General features: G+C 36.9%; 1 protein-coding gene and 1 long non-coding RNA gene across 4 annotated transcripts in view; one reads left to right on the forward strand and one right to left on the reverse strand.

Annotated features, from left to right (window-relative positions):
- The window catches only part of LOC139959049 (large neutral amino acids transporter small subunit 1-like), a 50,296-nt gene that overhangs the window by 25,359 nt on the left and 6,067 nt on the right, over positions 1 to 18,870 (forward strand). For 2 of the 3 annotated variants that reach the window (XM_071956590.1, XM_071956609.1), the window contains exons 9-11: positions 876 to 1,025; positions 3,296 to 3,473; positions 4,393 to 13,148. In XM_071956590.1, the coding sequence (XP_071812691.1) occupies positions 876 to 1,025; positions 3,296 to 3,473; positions 4,393 to 4,457 (393 nt within the window). In that variant the 3' untranslated portion in view covers positions 4,458 to 13,148. The remainder of the gene's footprint in view (positions 1 to 875; positions 1,026 to 3,295; positions 3,474 to 4,392; positions 13,149 to 18,870) is intronic. The other variant, XM_071956600.1, reaches the window with a different exon arrangement.
- Positions 13,475 to 18,602, reverse strand: LOC139959122 (uncharacterized). The gene is made up of 2 exons (XR_011789972.1): positions 16,515 to 18,602; positions 13,475 to 14,211 (listed from the first exon to the last, which is right to left on the reverse strand). It is a non-coding gene; the product is annotated as an uncharacterized lncRNA (long non-coding RNA).

Here is an 18,870-nt window from a genome sequence, read left to right on the forward strand (position 1 = left end):
CATGTCGACACTATCTAATTTATCTGTTTTCGTAATGATTGATCGAACACACCCCTTGTTTTTTCATGTTGGATCTTGAACTTTAACCGTATATAAAGTTAGATGGTACAACGTTTTGATGTGCACAGCTAGAAAGTATTAACGCATTTGTATGTGTCTGTGTGTCTTATCTTTCTAATTTATTTTGTGATTTATTGTTATTGTTTTTTGTTTTGTTTTGTTTACATATACTTGCTATCATTTTCTATTTTGCTATTTTATAATATTCAGAGTCACCAGTTGAGGGTATTTTATCAACGTTTGCTGATAGTCGATACCCGCTACATATCACTATATTCTATCAGACTTTGTCGGCCTGTTTATCTCATGACAGCTTTTGGCATTCTCTACCAGCTGATTCTGTATTAATATAAGACTTATCACCACCACCATCTATAGCCACCTAGGTGTTTAATATTGACTGCATATTATATTTATTACCTCAAGCATTAAAATTGTGAGGGAAAAATTAAAACAAATAGGTTAATGAGCATGCCTGCAATATTATTAACTGCAGTAATCTGTCATCTGCTAAGAGAGGAGGAACCGTTGCTATCAACAAAAGTGGTGACAGTCTCGTTTGAACGAACCTGTGACTAAACGATCAAGGGAATTACTTTGTATTTACTTCATATCTTAAGCATCAAATAGGCAGCTTGTTTGAAGGCCTGGGCTTTGCTCGCTGGATAACCTCGATGGTGGCAATTTATGACCAAGTCTTTCCCACCTTACCCCCATAAATCTTTATCCTTTGACATATTTGTTACTGATTTACATATTTTCCATACTTAACATAGTTTCATACTTTAAACATTCATTTTTAAATCTTTTTTCAGTGCATTCTATCACTGCTGTATCTCTTGGCACGTGATATCGGTCAGCTGATCAACTACTTCAGTTTCGTTCAGTGGTCAGCCACTGGGGCGGCCATCGCTGGCCTGCTGTATCTGCGTTATTCTCAACCGGATTTGCCCAGACCCGTCAAGGTACAGTGCCAAGAAATCGTCAAATTAACCTGAGAAAGTCTGACAAAAGTTTGCTTAAAAAATTGCATGTATGAAGAATATTTAAAAAGAGGTTTGTTATAGAGCGCAATGCTTAGTCTTCATAGTTTGTGAACTTGTCTCCTTGATGGAAAGATAAAAAATCTGTTTCACTGGTAATCTAGGGAAGCCCGCTGCATGACGTACATTTGTATATATAGTAAATTAAACAGGCATGTACATTGTAGATGATAAACTTCAACAGTCTGAGTTCCAATCCCTTTCTCTCAAAGCTGGTACTACCTGGCTCGGTCCCCATTTATTATATAACAATTTTGTCAATGACAGTGTCATCCAGTGCAATTACCTTAAGTCAACGCACTTTAGGCAATTCGCTATCTTGTACTGCGGTTAAGACTAATGTTTTACCTTCATTCAAAGGTATAATATTGAGTCATGGAGTCGCAAACTGAGAGTCAAAATAAATCCCAGAAAATCAAAACTTGTTAGATTTAAATATTGCTTTTGCTAGAGATGTTTAATAGTGATGGCAACAATATCAAATTTTTTTCCAGCCAGTAAAGAAGAGCTGTTTTTCTGGGAATTACCCTTTGGTAACAGACTTAATTTTAAGAATATTAATACAGCTAAAGGGAGATCCTGAAGGATTCTGAAATACTCTGAAATGGACATGCAGATAACAGAACTGCTTAGTGGCCCCTTTCGCATGACCTAGATTACCAGGGCAGTCTTTTTTGCCTGCAACTTTTTTTGCATAAGAAGAAAAAAAATTAGCGGAACAAAAGATTTTGTTTACTGACGGGTTCAATACTAGGAACAGCATCCACTGTACTGTAATATAATACAACATTTATCAACTAGGTAATGAACTTTGTCAAGCTGATTGAATATTTTTGTATTAAAAGAAACTTTTATTTCAGTGAGTAGGAACAGAGAGGGGTTAGGTTCTGACATGGGGGGGGGAGGGGATTGTGGCAAGTAGTAAGATACAGTACAAGATGAAAATTCCCTGTGGAATAATTGGATCACTTTTCTTTTTAACACAAGTTTTGTTTGTCCCAGTAAATTTTCAAGTTATATGGCAAGCTGCCTAAGGCTCAGTCCCCTTTTATCATATAACATTTTTGTCAATGACATCATCCAGCCAATAAAGTCAACGCACTTTAGTCAATTCGTCGACGATCTTGCTATCTGGTACTTCAGTAAAGACTAATTTATTACTCTTCATTTTTGGATATCTTTTGATATCTTAGAATCCAGCAATATATTCCATCAACATTAGTTTGGTGAAGCACTCAAGAAGGATTTTTGATTGTGATCAACTTAAGATTGGTTTATGGAATAGTATTTAATGGGTGTGGCAAAACATTGGTGTCCCTGCCGTACTGGCATGACAAAGTCTTTTATGTTTCAAAGGTTTATAACAAGAAACCAAGCAAAAAGGAGAGACATTGGTTCATTCTCCAATCTGGATAGCTTGTTCCATTTCTTAGATGACATCTATTGAAATTTCATTCTTTGTACTGGCTTTGTACTTGCATTATTGTCCAAGGTTGTATAACAATCAATTTTAAAGGAAAGAAAAGGAGGAGAAGCAGTTTATACCAAAAACTTAAACCCAGCGCATACTAAGAAGAAATAATGATTAGTAGTGGATTTTATTTATGTGACATTTCACTCATGTATGTATGTATGTATTTTAGATCCTCCTGCAAGCAGGAACTCGCGAAGAAGCCAATCGTCGGCTTATCAAAGCCGCAGGCTGACCGAAGTCAGTTTCTTAGATTCATATTTAACGTCCATGATTATGAATTGTCAACAACTCTGTAACAGGACGACATGCATTAATCTTGGAGTGACTCGAACCGGTAACCTTATGATTGGAAGGCACCGGCGTTAACCATTGAGCTAACACTCCTACACTCATGTGACAAATGTTTCTTGCGATCTATCGTCTTTCATTACAATCAGTGCCTAGTAGTTAGTGGGATTGGTCTCCAGTACCACATTAATAAAATCACACAATGGAATCACTTTATCCATCTATAAAACGAGACATTCTCAGAAGAAAGAAAGATTGGTTGGTGAATTTTATGCCTGTTTTTCAGACATCATCAATGCTTCATCAGCGGTGATGCTCCAGCCAACTTTCTTGGCATATAGCTTATTTCAGTTGCCTTAATTCAGGGAATGGTACCGAAAGTGTTATATTGAAATATGTATTCATGTTGTCTTTTTGATCTTTTTGTCAGGTGAACATAGCTTTGCCTATCATATTCCTGATAGCTAGCATCTTCTTGGTGATAATGGGTGTGGTGGGCGCTCCCTGGGATACAGCTATCGGGATTGGAATTTTCCTCTCTGGAATCCCAGTCTATCTGCTCTTTGTCTGGTGGAACAAGTTTCCGAGTTCAGTCACCTCTGCTCAAAGTAAGTATTTGTTCTGTCGTCCAATTTCTAGCGGTATCCTTCAGATGTCGCTAAAACAAAGAATAATCTTCGAGTAGTACCACCGTTGTGTTTGACAGGGTAGCTGCTGCTTCGTGGAAAATCAGTTTAAATTTTAAGTGGCATAATGACTCACATGGCGGAAAATTCTTTAAATACTATAAACCAAATCACTAATTACTTTTTAGAGAACTCTTCAGTGTACATACATAATTCATTTCAACTGTTTGGCAGATGTTCCAGTTTTGAACATTTGTGTGTGCGGGTGTTTATGCATGTGTGTCTGTGCATATGCGTGAATGTGTATGTGTGTATATACATATGGGTATATACACCAAATGCAAATGTTTGCATAGTTTTAAAACAGCGTTTGTTTTTAAAATCCATTAAAGGCTCTTTATCATTTATTTACCAACTAGGTTCCACCTCATATAATTTCCAAACATATTTGGGTTGACTCGGTCAGTGTGTCGTTTTGAGCTTGAACTTACGTAATAACAGTATTTGACAAACTTTTTGCAAAAAAAGATTGTTAAAGTCAGTTGAATTCAATCGTTAATAATTTGCTGGTTGAATATTCATTGATTAACATGATGGAGTTTAAAGAAAGTGGATGATAACTCATCATATATTCCTTGGATGATGGACGGTGAGAATATTACCCCTGTCCACGATACTGTTCCTTGTATACGACCAATTCAGTGTTTTTCTTCCATTAGTTTTGCCTGATATCAACAGGCAGTTTAACCAACCTTTTCCGGTTGTATGAATGATAAAAAAGAACTGATATCAAATGAGAATTTAAAAAAAAAATAATTGTTATCTTTTTTTTTTTTTTTGGCTTTCTTAATTATTCAACTGATGATGTCATATTCACAGTTTGTAACTTTTTTTCTTCCAGATTCGAGCACAATCTGGCTGCAAAAGCTATTTGTGATGGTTTCTGAAGAGAAGAAGGTGTTGTAGTTTTGACCCTTCATCGGCAATCTCTGCTCTTTACATCTGTTGAACATGCAAGTTCATGCCATGCTGTGTAGCATCTTCACCACCCTCATCTCTGTTCCATAGATTCCTGTTTCTCTGCCCGGCTGTGTGGCCTTCATCCTTTTGAATTTAACTTCTCACGTTGGGGTTGGGGTTGGGGTGGTAGTAGTTGGAGCCTCTTGACTCAAGACCGCTAAGACGGGTGAGAAATTGGAGCTCCTGGTACAAGCTCTGGATTTCTTGTTCAATAGCGACAAAGTCGAACAGTTTATAACCCATTTTAGGAATCGGAACGTCAGCTGGTCCTCCTTGTTGCGCGCGTAGCTTCACATTGTTGATGCAAAACTCGGGTGAACTTTCAGGAGGCTTCCTCTTTTTCTCAAAGATGGAACATACGGCATTTCTTTTCCTTTTAGAGTCTGAAGTTTTTTTTGTTTTTTTTTGGAACTGCATAATTACCTCTTAAGCTTGTCAAATGAGGCTGTTTCATGTTTGTTCATATTTGAAGTTACCCTCTTTGAAGACGTGAAAAACATTTCATCTTTCAGATTGTAAGTAGCAAGAAGTTCACTTAACCATGATCCTTGTACAGTAAGGTGGTAGATCAAATCTGAGGTGATTACCACGGAAAACTTAAAGAAGATTATACTTACGAAGCTGTGTTAGACACTGATACACAGTAACAAAGCTACAGGATACACTGAGATATGCATGTGGTCAGAACATCCAAAATATGTTGTTTATTCCTCTGTTGAAGTGATGGTAGTATGTTGTGATCAAGATGCATCTAAGCCAATGTCAGTTGTTTTTTCTGTTGCAATGAGGTTAGTCCACAGTTAGGACACAGCCAATATGTTTCTATGCCTCCTTTTGCAGTGAGGTATGCTTGTGAAGAGAGAACAAGTCAAGCTCAATGGATTCCTTTGTTGCTTCAAGTTATGGGATGCGTCTAGTTAGAGCAGTGAAGTATCACGTTCTCAGAGACTTTATAAACCTCAATGGATTCTGCTCTGTTGTAGTGAGGAATAACATAAGTTCAAAACTGTTACAAAATCTCTTTGTTGCTTCAAGATACCAAGTTATCAATCTAGTCATAGCAAACTTGTTCCTTTCTGTTGCAGCAAGGTATAACATGTGTTCAGAGCTGCTTTTGAACCTCAATGGATTCCTTTCTGTTGCGGTGAGGTACATTGTGTTCAGAGCTGCTATGAACCTCAATGGATTCCTTTCTGTTGCGGTGAGGTACACTGTGTGTTCAGAGCTGCTATGAACCTCAATGGATTCCTTTCTGTTGCGGTGAGGTACGCTATGTGTTCAGAGCTGCTATGAACCTCAATGGATTCCTTTCTGTTGCGGTGAGGTATACTAAGTGTTCAGAGCTGCTATGAACCTCAATGGTGTCTTCTGTTGCACTGAGGTACACTTGATTAATGCAACTAAAAATGTCATCTGTTGGAATAATATATCACTCAGATTATATGTGCATTCCTAAGTAATATGAGGTTTGCCTTTATAGTCTGATTTAATACTGATAATCCTCACAGATACACTTTGTTGTCATGGTTACATGGTTTTCTTATGTAGAATGTCGTAGTTTCTAAGCCGATAGTTTATTTTATATATATAGATATGTTATAGAAGTACATAGTGGTAACACTTGGGACTAAAATTGTGAAATGTACTTACGGCATTATCATAACCTGCTGTTCAAAATCCTTGAATAGGTACCGTAAAATGGTCAGAAATGAGATTTTTTGTTTTAACAGATGATGTTGAAGATGATGAAGTTGTTTGGTCTTGCAATCCTTCACGGTTGCTAGTTAAAAACCGCAGAGAATAAACCACAGCAAAATTTTGCAGAAATTTGGAACACCTCTGTTCCGTTGGTGTATTGGAGCATATATAGCAATGTAATTATCATTATTTCTTCATGTGAAGGACTTTCACATATATCTACAGGGTTTGCACAAACAAGATTTTATTGGAAAAAGGATTGCTCTATTGCATCGGTGGTAATTTTGGGGATTATTATGATATTTTAATTGTCTTGTCCTTGTATTGTCTAGGTAGTAATTAATTAATTATGTAGTGGAAATATTGTGTAGGATGCACTCTTGAAATTGATTTTATTCTCTTCCTGGCAATACGTTGTTGTTGTTTATTAATATGAGACACTTTGCCTACCACTTTCATGATATGGAGAAATTGGACCTAACTGTATGATTTCCTTCTATGTGATACAATGTGTAGTATCTTCTTGTCCATTCCACACTGTGCACCTCCTTACTAAATTAATTATGTCTCTCATATTTATTGTCAAAGAATTTTTCAAATGTTTGGTAGCTTGAAACTTCTGAGCTGAAATCATCATAATGACATCATCATAATGTGTGTGTTGATCTTGGTGTCATCAACGATAACAATTCTGTAATTAATTGTTTCAAGTTTGTAGCAAATATTGATTGCTAGGATTATGAGTATTGATAGACCATTTTCAAGTAGTTACTGTACAGTACTGTACAGCACAGTTCTGTACAGTATTCTACTGTACTGAACATGGTTTAGATGGATTTGATAATGTTTTTTGTTTAGTTCAATTTCAAGTTTAGCTCAGTTGAAAGCTTTTAGCTGAAAGCGTTCAGCTGAGCTATAGTGGTCGATATGTTCGATATAGTTGGATACACATAATTGGATACCGGTTCATCTGAGTAACAGGTATACCAGAATGTCACAGTCAAGGAATCTCCGTAGATAAACGGCCACAACTACTCCAGAAGACGTCCTAAATTCCTGTACATATTTTCATATATGCTATAACTTTATTGATATTTGGGACCAAGATTGTCTGTGTGGCTGGCCTAAATTGCGATATGTATGCAAAGCAGCTAAAGCCTACAAAGTTACTAGGGATCTACGGATAAAATTGTGCACCCCTGCCAGATTCTTGTGTTATTCATATTGTTATTGTCTGTCCCAAATAAGCAATTTCTCTTAATTATGTTAATACATTTGTGTATTTTTAACATGGATCGATACTATGCCTGCCTTGTGTAGTAGAAGAGAGTGCGGTTACCATACAGACCAAAACGTACACTTCTCAAAGTGTTTCAGTTTATGTGCAATCACATGCCGTTATCTGGGGCCCATCATCAATATGACGAAGGTTTCTTGTCATTTTTGTAGTTTTTTTCTTATGAATGTTTTCTGAGAGGAGTTAACATCCTGGTATTTAAATTACCATCATATGCATCACATTTTACAAGCAGTATTTTATTGCTGAAGCTGATGTAGATTAGCATGGACATTCTCTCTTAATCTGATATGCAAGGAGAAGGTTAACTCTGCCATCATTATTATTACAGTATGAGGGATATTTGAGATCAATAACCATACCCTGCTACAGCAGAACCAAGTCTCATTCTATTAGAAAGTGATCACTGTTTTTTGAGTTTTTGTCTTTACTTTAATCCATTTATAAAACTGGAAGAATTAAACTTGTCAAGTTGTGAGCCAGTAGTGACTATGAATTATTGTGTGTTTCCTATGGTAGAGGATATATTTGCACAAATCATTTTTTATGATTATTATTACTACAAAAATGTTGAAATTTTTTAAAAAATGCTGTAATACCAAGACTCAAAACAGTGGCATCGATTATACTTTAACCTCGGAAATGCAAAGGGAAAAAGAATTGGATACTTTGTATATGGATATGTAATCTCCTGTTTGATATCTTGCAAATGGAACTCAAGATATTATCAGTGTTTGGGGGTTGGTCTGTATCTACATCTCGTAAGGTAAACTGATAATGGTGGCTGGGTTAACTCCTCTTGCGAATGGCCTGTTGTACCACGAACACCATGCTTCTATGATTTTATCATTTTAGTTATCAACAATACTTATTTATTTTGTTTTTATGTTTTGATATTGGACTCAGGATGAGAAGGGCAAACGTGTGTGTGATCTATTTTGATACATAATCCTCTTTTGTCGTTTGCTTATGAAGTTAGCCAGTGATATCGAATGCGATTACCGTTGGGTAATGGTGAACAAAATGCTGAGATATTCTGCTGTTTACGTGCATCAGTAACAAAATTTTGGGGATAAAAACTGGCCATGAATATTTCTGTCGATACCATCTAGCATATTCTAGCCAATATTAGATGAAAATCTGACCCCTTTCTCTTCGGTTATTTGCTCTCTTCATAACGTAACAGGGTATATACAGTAGTGTATATAGAGAAGATTCTGTCAATCTTTGGAATTAAAAATTGGTGAGAGATTGTGAATCCAAATGGGTAGGGGTTTCTAAAATCATCATCGTAGTTGTAAGTGGACAAAACTGGTTTTGTAAAACCACTGAGATCAGCTTGGGATGTTCGTGCCAAGTCTAGTTAATGTTAGACTAGTTCTTATATGATTGTAATAGCTACAATGATTGGCACGTATCCGTAGGCAACAAGAAATATTCTCAGATGACACTTGTGTCTGAAGTGGATTGTGGAAATTTACAGAGGTCTCTATCAATATAAGGATTGTCTGAAAGGCTTGTCAGTCCTCGGATTCCAAAAACTTTGCTGGGATCAGGAAGTAATTAGCCAAAGCCTTCTATTGTGATTAGTTGGACTTTGCATTGCACAATAGATGGTTAAAATTAAAGCAAGGTGTGGGCCAATGGTTAGTAGGAGGTGGAGGCTTTTATTCTTATTTTCAGTTTTCTTTTACAATTATTTTTGTTGATATAATGGTCAATAAGTGAGGGTGAGGGGACTCAGGGGAATGAAAGAAACAATGTACAATAAAAAAGTAGTAAAGAAAAATACTGTTGAAAAAAGCAAAATTAAGAGGACCAGTTTGAAATTCAGTTTGAAATGCACATTTTTCAAAATTTACTTTTGAGTGCACTTGCCAGAAGTATTTGAGTAGACAGGTCATGTAAACCTTGATAAGAGTAGTTTTTGTAAAGATTGTGTAAAATAAGTAAACCATATTCAATATGATCCTTTATTATAAGAAAAAAAGAGAGACAGGGGAAATAACCAACCAAATAACTTTAGTGGGGATCCTCCAAATCTTCTTGCAAAAATCATATTCTGAGGAAAGACCACCCACCCTATTCCTGTCTACCCCCGGTATGACTTAGTGCTTTTGGTGCCCTTCACCACCCTCTAGTTGGTGAAAGCAATACCAAATTATACATATAATTGTGAACATTCACCCTCCCCCTACCCCTGCCCCTTCCATCTGTATTTGCGGTAGTAACATGCTTATTTGTCAATCATCTGAATTGGAAGTCTGTGCTTGAAGTGTTTGTATATTTGATTGTAATTGTGAGTGGTTTTTACTGATCCAGGGATCAATTGAATCATATTTGAAAGAAGATCAGACGTTATTTCTTGTTGCACTATGTTATTACTTTAAGATATGAGTCTTCTCTTGTAATTATTAAACAATGAAAAAAAAACATGAAAATGTGAAGATTTTTTGTTCCTCCAAATACCCAAATTATTTTCATGTGAATTGCTTGGGTTAATAAATCTAAAAACAAAACGAAAATGAAGTAATCGCAGGGAATTGACATGGTGATCAAAACAAGGTATCCTACCAATATGTATAAATTTTAACTTCATTTGAGGAAGCAAGTAATGTATGCAAGGAAGTGTAATATCTCATAAAAAAAGAAGTAATGTGATTGCAATCTCTCCAAGAACAATTTTGCATTTTGTTGAGTGATTGGATATGAGAACATGAGAAAAAGAAATTAATATTGAATTCTCATTGTTTTCATTTAATACAAACTAATATTTCACATAAACCTTGTATACATGGAACGGCTTGCAGCAGTTCAACGATCATGAAAATTAAACATTTTCTCAAGAATCTTTAACATTTTTGGGGTATATCAAATTTTGAATAGCAGATCTGAAATAATGCAATTACATGATTCTATCATCATAGTAGTTTTGAAGGAGATTTTGAAATCCATTTTTTTTCTTACTTTTTTTGGTTTTTGCATGCTGGTGTCATAGGTTGTTTGTGCATCCACAAATAAATGGTACATGGATTGAATAAAAACAAATGTTTGTCACTTTCTTCAGTTTTTGAGATGGGCAAAGAAACCCAAGGCTGACTGTTGTTGTAGAAGAATATGGGGGGTATAGGGAGGGAGTGGGTTATCCCTAGACCCAATTTATTCGTTTTGGGGAGACTACTTTCCCTGGAAGGACTGAAGCCATGTGTTTATGATTTATCTCGCCTGTGAAGTGTCTCATTGTGTTTCACCCTCACTGAGTCCTTGTGTCGAGCCACAGGGATGTTATTGTCACTGGACTGGTTCCTCACTGTCACTCTCCAGTGTATTTCTATTAAAATGATAATACACTATTATTTATCCCATATTTTCCATGGGCACTCTCAATGTATTCTTCTTTTCTATTGTTTGCCTCCTAATTGGATCCTAGTCCCGGGCTCTTCCCCCGCACCCCTCTTGTCACGCCCACATCCCTCCCCTAAGAAAAGTCATTTTACCAACTAGTATATCCTTAGAGCTTAACATGCATTTTTGTAAAACTTAAGCATATTACTGAATAAATTTTCACTTAGGTTTCTACAGCACAAGTGTATTTCATTTTACTGCAGGTTGAATTTTGCTCGTTTTAGACTTGATATGGCTTTAAAGAAATCGCAATACTAAACATAGGTAACGAAGACCGTATCAAGAAATGAACGTTTTATCATTAACTTTAATGTAGTGTACTCCAGTCTAATAAAGCTTTAAAAATGTGTGGAGTGTTGGAGCAAGTCTGCTGTAGAATCGTTAATATATACTGTGGGTATATGTTCAAGATATTGTATAAAGGTAGGGAGGGGAAGAGGGCAGGCAGAAGAGCGGGGAGGAAAGTAAGGAGGATAGAGTTAGACAACATAAGGTAACATCAGGTATCCGACAGTACATTGTTACATTAAATCATTCGGAAAATTGCGTCCACGAAATCATAGGGTTAGGACAAAGTTAACCTAGGTTCAATTACAGCTTATTGACATAACACTGGTTAAGTCTAGTAGAAGAAATGGCCTTCTGTTTTCATTTTCAAAGAAATTGGGGGGAAATTCAAAAGTTGGATTGTTTGCCTCTCATAGACTTGGCGTAAGGTGTGACGTAGTACCAAAGCTCGCGAGATCTAAGCCTATAGTAATCATATGTAATTCCAAGGTTTGTGAAATCAATCCCCTGGGGCAAGTATGTCTGCTGGACACGAGGCTGTGCCCATGACCACAGCCCCCCCCCCCACTCCCTCCTGAACTGACCTGGTAACCGGAGAACAGATTGAACATTACTAGTTGGCATACAGAGTGATATATTTGTCATTTTAGGGATATGAAGTATTTTCATTATTCAAGTATCGACTGCAGTGTATAGTGACATAGGACGCTGTCAAACATTAGGGAGGGGGTAGGGTGGAAGAAAAGAGACAGAAGTTGTCGATATATATTTTATATTTATTTCATTTTAGTTTTCATTTTATTAAATCTAGTTCTTTTCTCTTTATTTTTTTTCCGCGAAATTTGGACTGTTTTGTCCGAATTTCGACTTTTGGAGGTTCTTTTTTCTCTCGAAATGTCAACAACTTTATCTCAAAATCTTGATTATTTTCTCGGAATTTCAAGTAGTTTGAATCTTACCCCTCTGTTGAATTCCAACGCATATTCAATGAACTTATTATCATACACTTTTAACTACTGTGATTGTATCCATGTAAATCAAATGTGTGAATACCTCTCTCTAAACTATGCCAGAAAATACACTCAATGATTCATTCAAGTGGATGTTTAGAAATGGAGGGAGAGGGGCGGGCGGATAGAGTGTAAAACTATGGTACGTGTTAGACGTGAATTATTTCCAACAAATTTTCTACTTTCGCATCTGAACGAATCCAAAGAGCGCCATCCAACTGGCATGTTTCAACTAGTGTCAGAAAGAGAAGTGCCAAAAAGCAACAGGAGCACATCTTTTCCGATAAGTATCAAACAGGATTTTTTGGGTTGGTCGTGCGTGTGTGTATCTTGAATGTTACTTTCACAAATGGAGTACTTGTTTTACGAAAATTATAGAAACTTAGTCAGTTTTACATTATTTTAGATCTTCCAAGAGCGGCGCACGAATATTGTTTGCTGGTGAGTAATTAAAAAGGCCTGTTTACAAGCGACGAAAAGCTCTCATAACTAAGAGATCTTCATAGTCATGATACGGAAAGTTGAAGGTGCCGTTGATGACCAATTTGTCAGCTATCCAGTGCAGGGGAGGGACGACGTAGAACAGAACTTTAAGAAGTACTTAGAGACCACATTAGTGTGACGATTAAGTATGTAAGTTAATGGAATTTGCTAAACCCTGAACTCTTTTTCCCCATACGTTATTCATACTTTCCACCGATCACTGTTTTAATGGATGGCAATTCCGGCAAGGATTTCGACCATAATCTACTGCAATGTAAGAGACTTATAACACTATTTAAATCTCCATTATTTTATTGACAGAACCACGGCCACGTACCACGGAGCGACGTACCCAGATAAAGTGAAGAAGATGCTTCCGCAGAGGTTGCAGATAGGAGCTGTTTTATAGGCCGTTATAAAACGGCATGAACTACAATATATCCACAAAAACACATGGTAAGGAATGTGGCAATTTTGAAAAACGTTACGATATTTTCAATAACAAAATTATCTTTTTTATTATTGTTTATGTACATTAAGCCTCATTTTCACTATATACCGTAATATATATATTAATTTCTCTCAGCCAGAAAGCGAGGGCAGAGTACGGGATATGGGCAATGGATGGTTTCTGTAACCTCTGATGTGATATCAGGGGAATTTGTCACACAAGTATAGCGCTGTCACCCCCCCCCCTCCCCCCTCTCTCCCATTCACCCCACCATTCCCAATCTACCCATTTCTCCAAGCACCGACATTCATACAGACACATCACAATAAAATTCATTTTTAGTAAGTGGAAGAATTTATTGTATAATAAAAATATATTTGTAAACGTTATTTACATAACTTTGAATATTCATGGTGAATTTAATAAGCACTGAAAGATTATTTATGTATGTAAATTAGTAAATGAACTATCGATATAGGGTAAAAAAAAATAATAAACCAATCAATTAAAACAAAACATATATCTATATGAGTTAATGTACGAGTTTGTATTATGCAAGAAATAGTGGTAATAGGTTAACGACTGTAACCATAACCAGCGTGATATCTGAGTTTAAAACATGGCGCTGATAGATCCATGTACTGTAACATTCTTTTGATCCTGCGCTACCTCCACCCACCCCCCCTCCCCCAATTCCGCCCTTATTTCTCACACCGTCGTTCTCTCTTATTAGTCGCCTGCTGTATAATTTTAGACAAATCACTTTGGCTTTAGCCTGTAAAAACTGTATTTCCCCGTATTTTTGAGTTGGGATGAAGACCGTATTTGTGACCTAGTCCGCGTTTGTATGCATAACGTATTTTTATACAAAAATAAATGTTTTACTGTCTTATGACTACATCACTTGACAATGGGGGCTAACCATCAGCCGACTGTTCTTTATATGTACCGCTAGTGATGACGTCATCGTAAGAGGGCGGTGGAGGTTCTTCATTTAGGATAACGTCATTATAAGAAGGTGGGCCCGTGTCTGATTCGTCCGTTGACGTAATAGCATCTTGATCATTCCTGTGGGACCAAAAACATACGGTATGCATTGTATAGATTACGTAATGAGGCCGTCACGGGCGTTAACCTATAATAGTCATATGCTCCCTCCCCTAGCCCTCCTTCTAGGAGCACACCAAAAGCAAAGCAAACTCTTTACGTTGTAGTACGATGAAGGAGTTGGAACTTTCTCCGAAATAGCTGAAGATACTATAGTTGCATTTCGTTCATGGTTTAACTGTTTTCATTGGATGATTCTGTGTAACTATGGACTGTCAATGTTTTATTTTTAAATATTAAAATATATTTTGAGATGTTTTATCAAAAATTCGTGTCGAGTGATCCATATATTAATATCCAAATATGTTTTCCAAACCTCAATTTGACATATTTCATCCAACCTTCAGTTCGAGATGTACGCATTCACCATGTACGTAACCTAACCTATTGATACATTCTCTGTTCATTCGTAGAATTTGTTCATTCTGAAGCACACATATACATATTAATTAGTGTGGCAATAATGTAAGTTACCTGCGTGACGTTCCGACGGTTGCTATTGGTCTGCTATTGCACTAATCACAAGCTACTACATATCCTAATCACAGCTACTACTACACATACCCTTATGTATCCTCTGCATGAGGTAACATTTTGAACAATTAATGTGAACCCTACTACAAGATACAGTCATGAGCGCTGACGTTGTTGTAGTTATATGCTAATTAAGGCAGTGTTATTGACTTCAAAAGGAACACAAGGTGTTTTCTAATCGCTCATCACGTATATGCAGGATCGCGGATGCGATGACAGTGTGTTTGTCTTGGTTTTCACGAGTTTCGTTAGAATACCAATAATCGAAATGAGCTCCTAATATTTAACCTACGTGAACAGTGTAGCAGTCTAATGTGAAATGACTGTTCATAAATATCCCAGCAAACACAAAACGTTATCATAACATTTTTAAAAGCGCCTCTAAAATATGTTTTAATAACGTTAAATGTGGTGTTATAAAAACGTCGGCATAACGTTTTTATGAGATATTAATGTTATATTAATGTTTTAAAGAAAACATGTTTTGAAATAATAGCCTGAAAACGTTTTCGTGACATATTTATTACAACACAAATAACGTTATCAAAACAAAAGACGAAATGTTTTAATAACGTTTTAAGAACGTTTTTGTGTTTGCTGGGATATTTACTACGTCTCTATGTGCAGTGGCGGAGCGTCCATACAGTCAGGGGGGCGGATGCTCCCCCTGACGGACTCAAATGGACTGCTGGCGCCCTTTTCAGCCCTTTACCACTTTTTACTTATTCGCGATTATTATTTTTATTGCGCTCTCATCTATCTATTGACATTTGTCACATTTTGTTGGTGTAATTTCGCAATGGCACCTATTTATTCTTCGTTTATCTGCAAATTAGCTAGGCCCGGAAAGGGTCATTTCCGGCGATTTATAGGGAGTATCTTTACTCAAAAAATTTCTGTACGCTACGCACCAACCTGTGGTGGCGCTCCGCTTAGATAGTGTGAGTGTCGAAAGCGCCCCTACAGACCATTCTCGCCCCTCCTGACCAATACCTCTAGCTCCGCCACTGTCTATGTGTTTTATGCAGGTCTATCATTGTTAGCACCTATACCAGTGCCCCCAATGTTCTAACTAAAAATATCGAGGCACTGTGAATATACGAATACGTTTATACTTTATATCTTTTATACTTTATATCTTTTATATATTCAATTACCTGTGTAGAACAATGCATACTGCAGAGCTTATAATGTAACATAAATTCCTATTTTTCCCCTACAAAGTGATCTTAGCAAATAAAATTTGTCTAATTAAGTTAGCTTATCTTTTTGAAGTTTAAATCACTCAAACGGGAGATCTCAAAATAAAGAATGCATATGCATATGCTTAAAGATGCATTTAATTAAAAGGCCTGGGAAGTGTCATTTCCGGCAATCTGGGAGGCATTTTTGGCAAAAGATTTTCTTGCTACGCTATACGCACCAACCGATAGTGCTGCTCCGCTTTGATAGTGTCATGATGGTCCATTTTGGAGAATGGCCCACCAACGAATAATATTCTTCAAAGAGACCCTGCTATATATACATATCAAGACATCATTATGTAATATTTGGACAATGCACAATGTTCCTCAACTGTCTCCTTAGGGATTCTACACAGGCTACGGCCCTACTCAGAAAATTGGAAACTTGACACCCCCCTCCCTCCCCTCCCCCACATTTACTCTGCTAGTGTGTGACTTTGTGTTTCTAGTCGTCACTTTACATCATGTTATTTTCGACATTCTTACCTTGGCGTCGACAGGGACCTCGTGGCCCAAACCGTCAGTGATTCCGGTGGTCCGTTTTCGATAGTGACCTCATCCTCCCGTGTGTCTTCCACCTCCCTCCTCCTCCTGCACCAAGAGAATGTCTTACCCTGAAAATTTGCAACTACGCCGTAAAAAGTCTCGCAGGCTCCAGTGGCTACAATACATAGTAAAAATATTATATAGCCGAGGAAAAGATAATTAACTCTTAAAACTGATACTACTATAAGCAAAACGGCTGTCATCAATAGACAAATTGGGGCGAGCTTTCTCCTCGAAGATTTTTCGATGCAGCAGGCGCGGTCCCCTCGTTGGCATTCTGCCCAAAATCCCCTCTCTGACGGCATGATTGGTCACACGAGTTGGTTCAAAGGTACCGCCATGTAAGTCTATACCGACCAACTACACATTTTGTTCATAGATTAAAAATAATAATAATAACGGTACCATAGTCAACAGTGCAACTCCATTGAGATATAGTTCAAAATCATTGGCGTTCTTGACAACGATGACCAAGCGGAATATATATCATATGGTCTCCAATTCATCAATAATTGCAACACTCTCCTTCGATCAATACTTTTGGAAAATAGTCACTGACGAGCGAAGCAAATATTGCGCCTTTCCCGAACGTTTGTCGAGCTTACCAATACGATTGTTAACATTATCCCCTTCTTTATTTCCTCAAAATGGTGGCTGTTCTGTAAATAGTGTGATCCTGTTATACGTGGTAAGTGATACAATCGAGTTCCTTTTAAAAGTCATCAGACTTCGTCCACTCAGCTGTTGTTTTCAGTTATACACAATGCACCGGATGTATATGTATACTATTAACTGCGCATAGAACAGATTTGGTAGGTGTATGCTAGCTATAGCATATTCATGCAGTAGGAATCCATTGTAATAAAGGAACAAGATTGACGCGATAGTATAAACCTGGTCAGAAAATAGAAAATGTAACAACCACGATTCCACGAACTACAAACACTGTTCTGTTAGCACACGATGTAACTATGTATTTAACGTGAGTTTGTCAGTTACAAACTTTTAGTGCTAGATCACGCACTCAACAACGTCCGCGTGTCATTTTCAGTCAAAAGTTCGGCTTCCTATCATTATGAAACTGCAACTAAAGTCCGTACCTTTGGACCTGTTAAGAATCCAAGAGTTACGTCGGTCGCTATGCTTGGGTAGCTCTTCATAATGCAGTATCAATAGTCAATACGTCACTACTTTGTGCTATCACGGTATTGACGTTTCTGTAATAGCAGTTTATGTAATAGCAGGTGCCATTTCATCAACACATTTGTAACATGGAAGTATAGCCTATTTTCCTATAGGCCTTTTGGCCAAGATCATGTGTAGCATGTTCCCCTTCTATGGGAATCGTGATACACACCTGATGATGGTCACACTGTCACAGTCTCGATGCAAGAAGACTGGGGTTGAGAGCGGATCAGTCAGTTAGTTGTTTGGTTTTTCGTGTGCAGGTTCTTTCCTTGGTGACTTTCCTAAAAACTATTCTATAGGATGACGTTGTCATTTGTAATACCTCCAATCCAGATATGTATACACATACATTGTTTATACTGAGGAGTACCAATGGTCTGTAATCAATGAATGACGACACTGTTATAGTCCGAGCAACTTCCGTTCAATGTCATCTTTAGCCAGAGTTTTTGTGCTGATATCTTTTTAGTCCAACAAAATAACCATTAAAGCAAATGTGGTTCTGGTCATCATTGCCTGATTGTTGGCTCAAAGTAATACTTTACAGACTGAGCTTAGAACCACTGCTGTAAGTCTATAGGAATTGTTTTCAGTCTGTAAAACGCATTGGTATTTTGAGAAATGATCTTATCAATAGAAGTGACTGACTATGTAGTCTAGCACATAGATCATGTTACCAGATGCAATGCAAAAGCAAATGAAAAATAATAATAATAACATAACCTGCACCTAACTATTATTACTATCATCATCATCATCATCATCATCATCATCATCATCATCATCATCATCATCATCATCATCATCATCATCATCATCATCATCATCATCATCATCATCATCATCATCATCATCATCATCATCATCATCATCATCATCATCATCATCATTATCGTTGTTATAATAATGATAATGATAATAATAATATAATAATTATTATCATTGTTATTGTTATTGTTATTATTATTATTATTGTTTTTATTATTAATTCATGTATTTCTCTTTCAACTTGGAAACATTTGTGGATGAAGCCTGCCTTCCTGCTCCGTTGTAATTAAATTAATATTACTTACTAAATGCTTCAGAAAGTCCATTATAGGCAATGTTA

This window comes from Apostichopus japonicus, chromosome 3 (genome assembly GCF_037975245.1).
Source record: "Apostichopus japonicus isolate 1M-3 chromosome 3, ASM3797524v1, whole genome shotgun sequence".
NCBI classification, from domain to species: Eukaryota; Metazoa; Echinodermata; class Holothuroidea; order Aspidochirotida; family Stichopodidae; genus Apostichopus; species Apostichopus japonicus.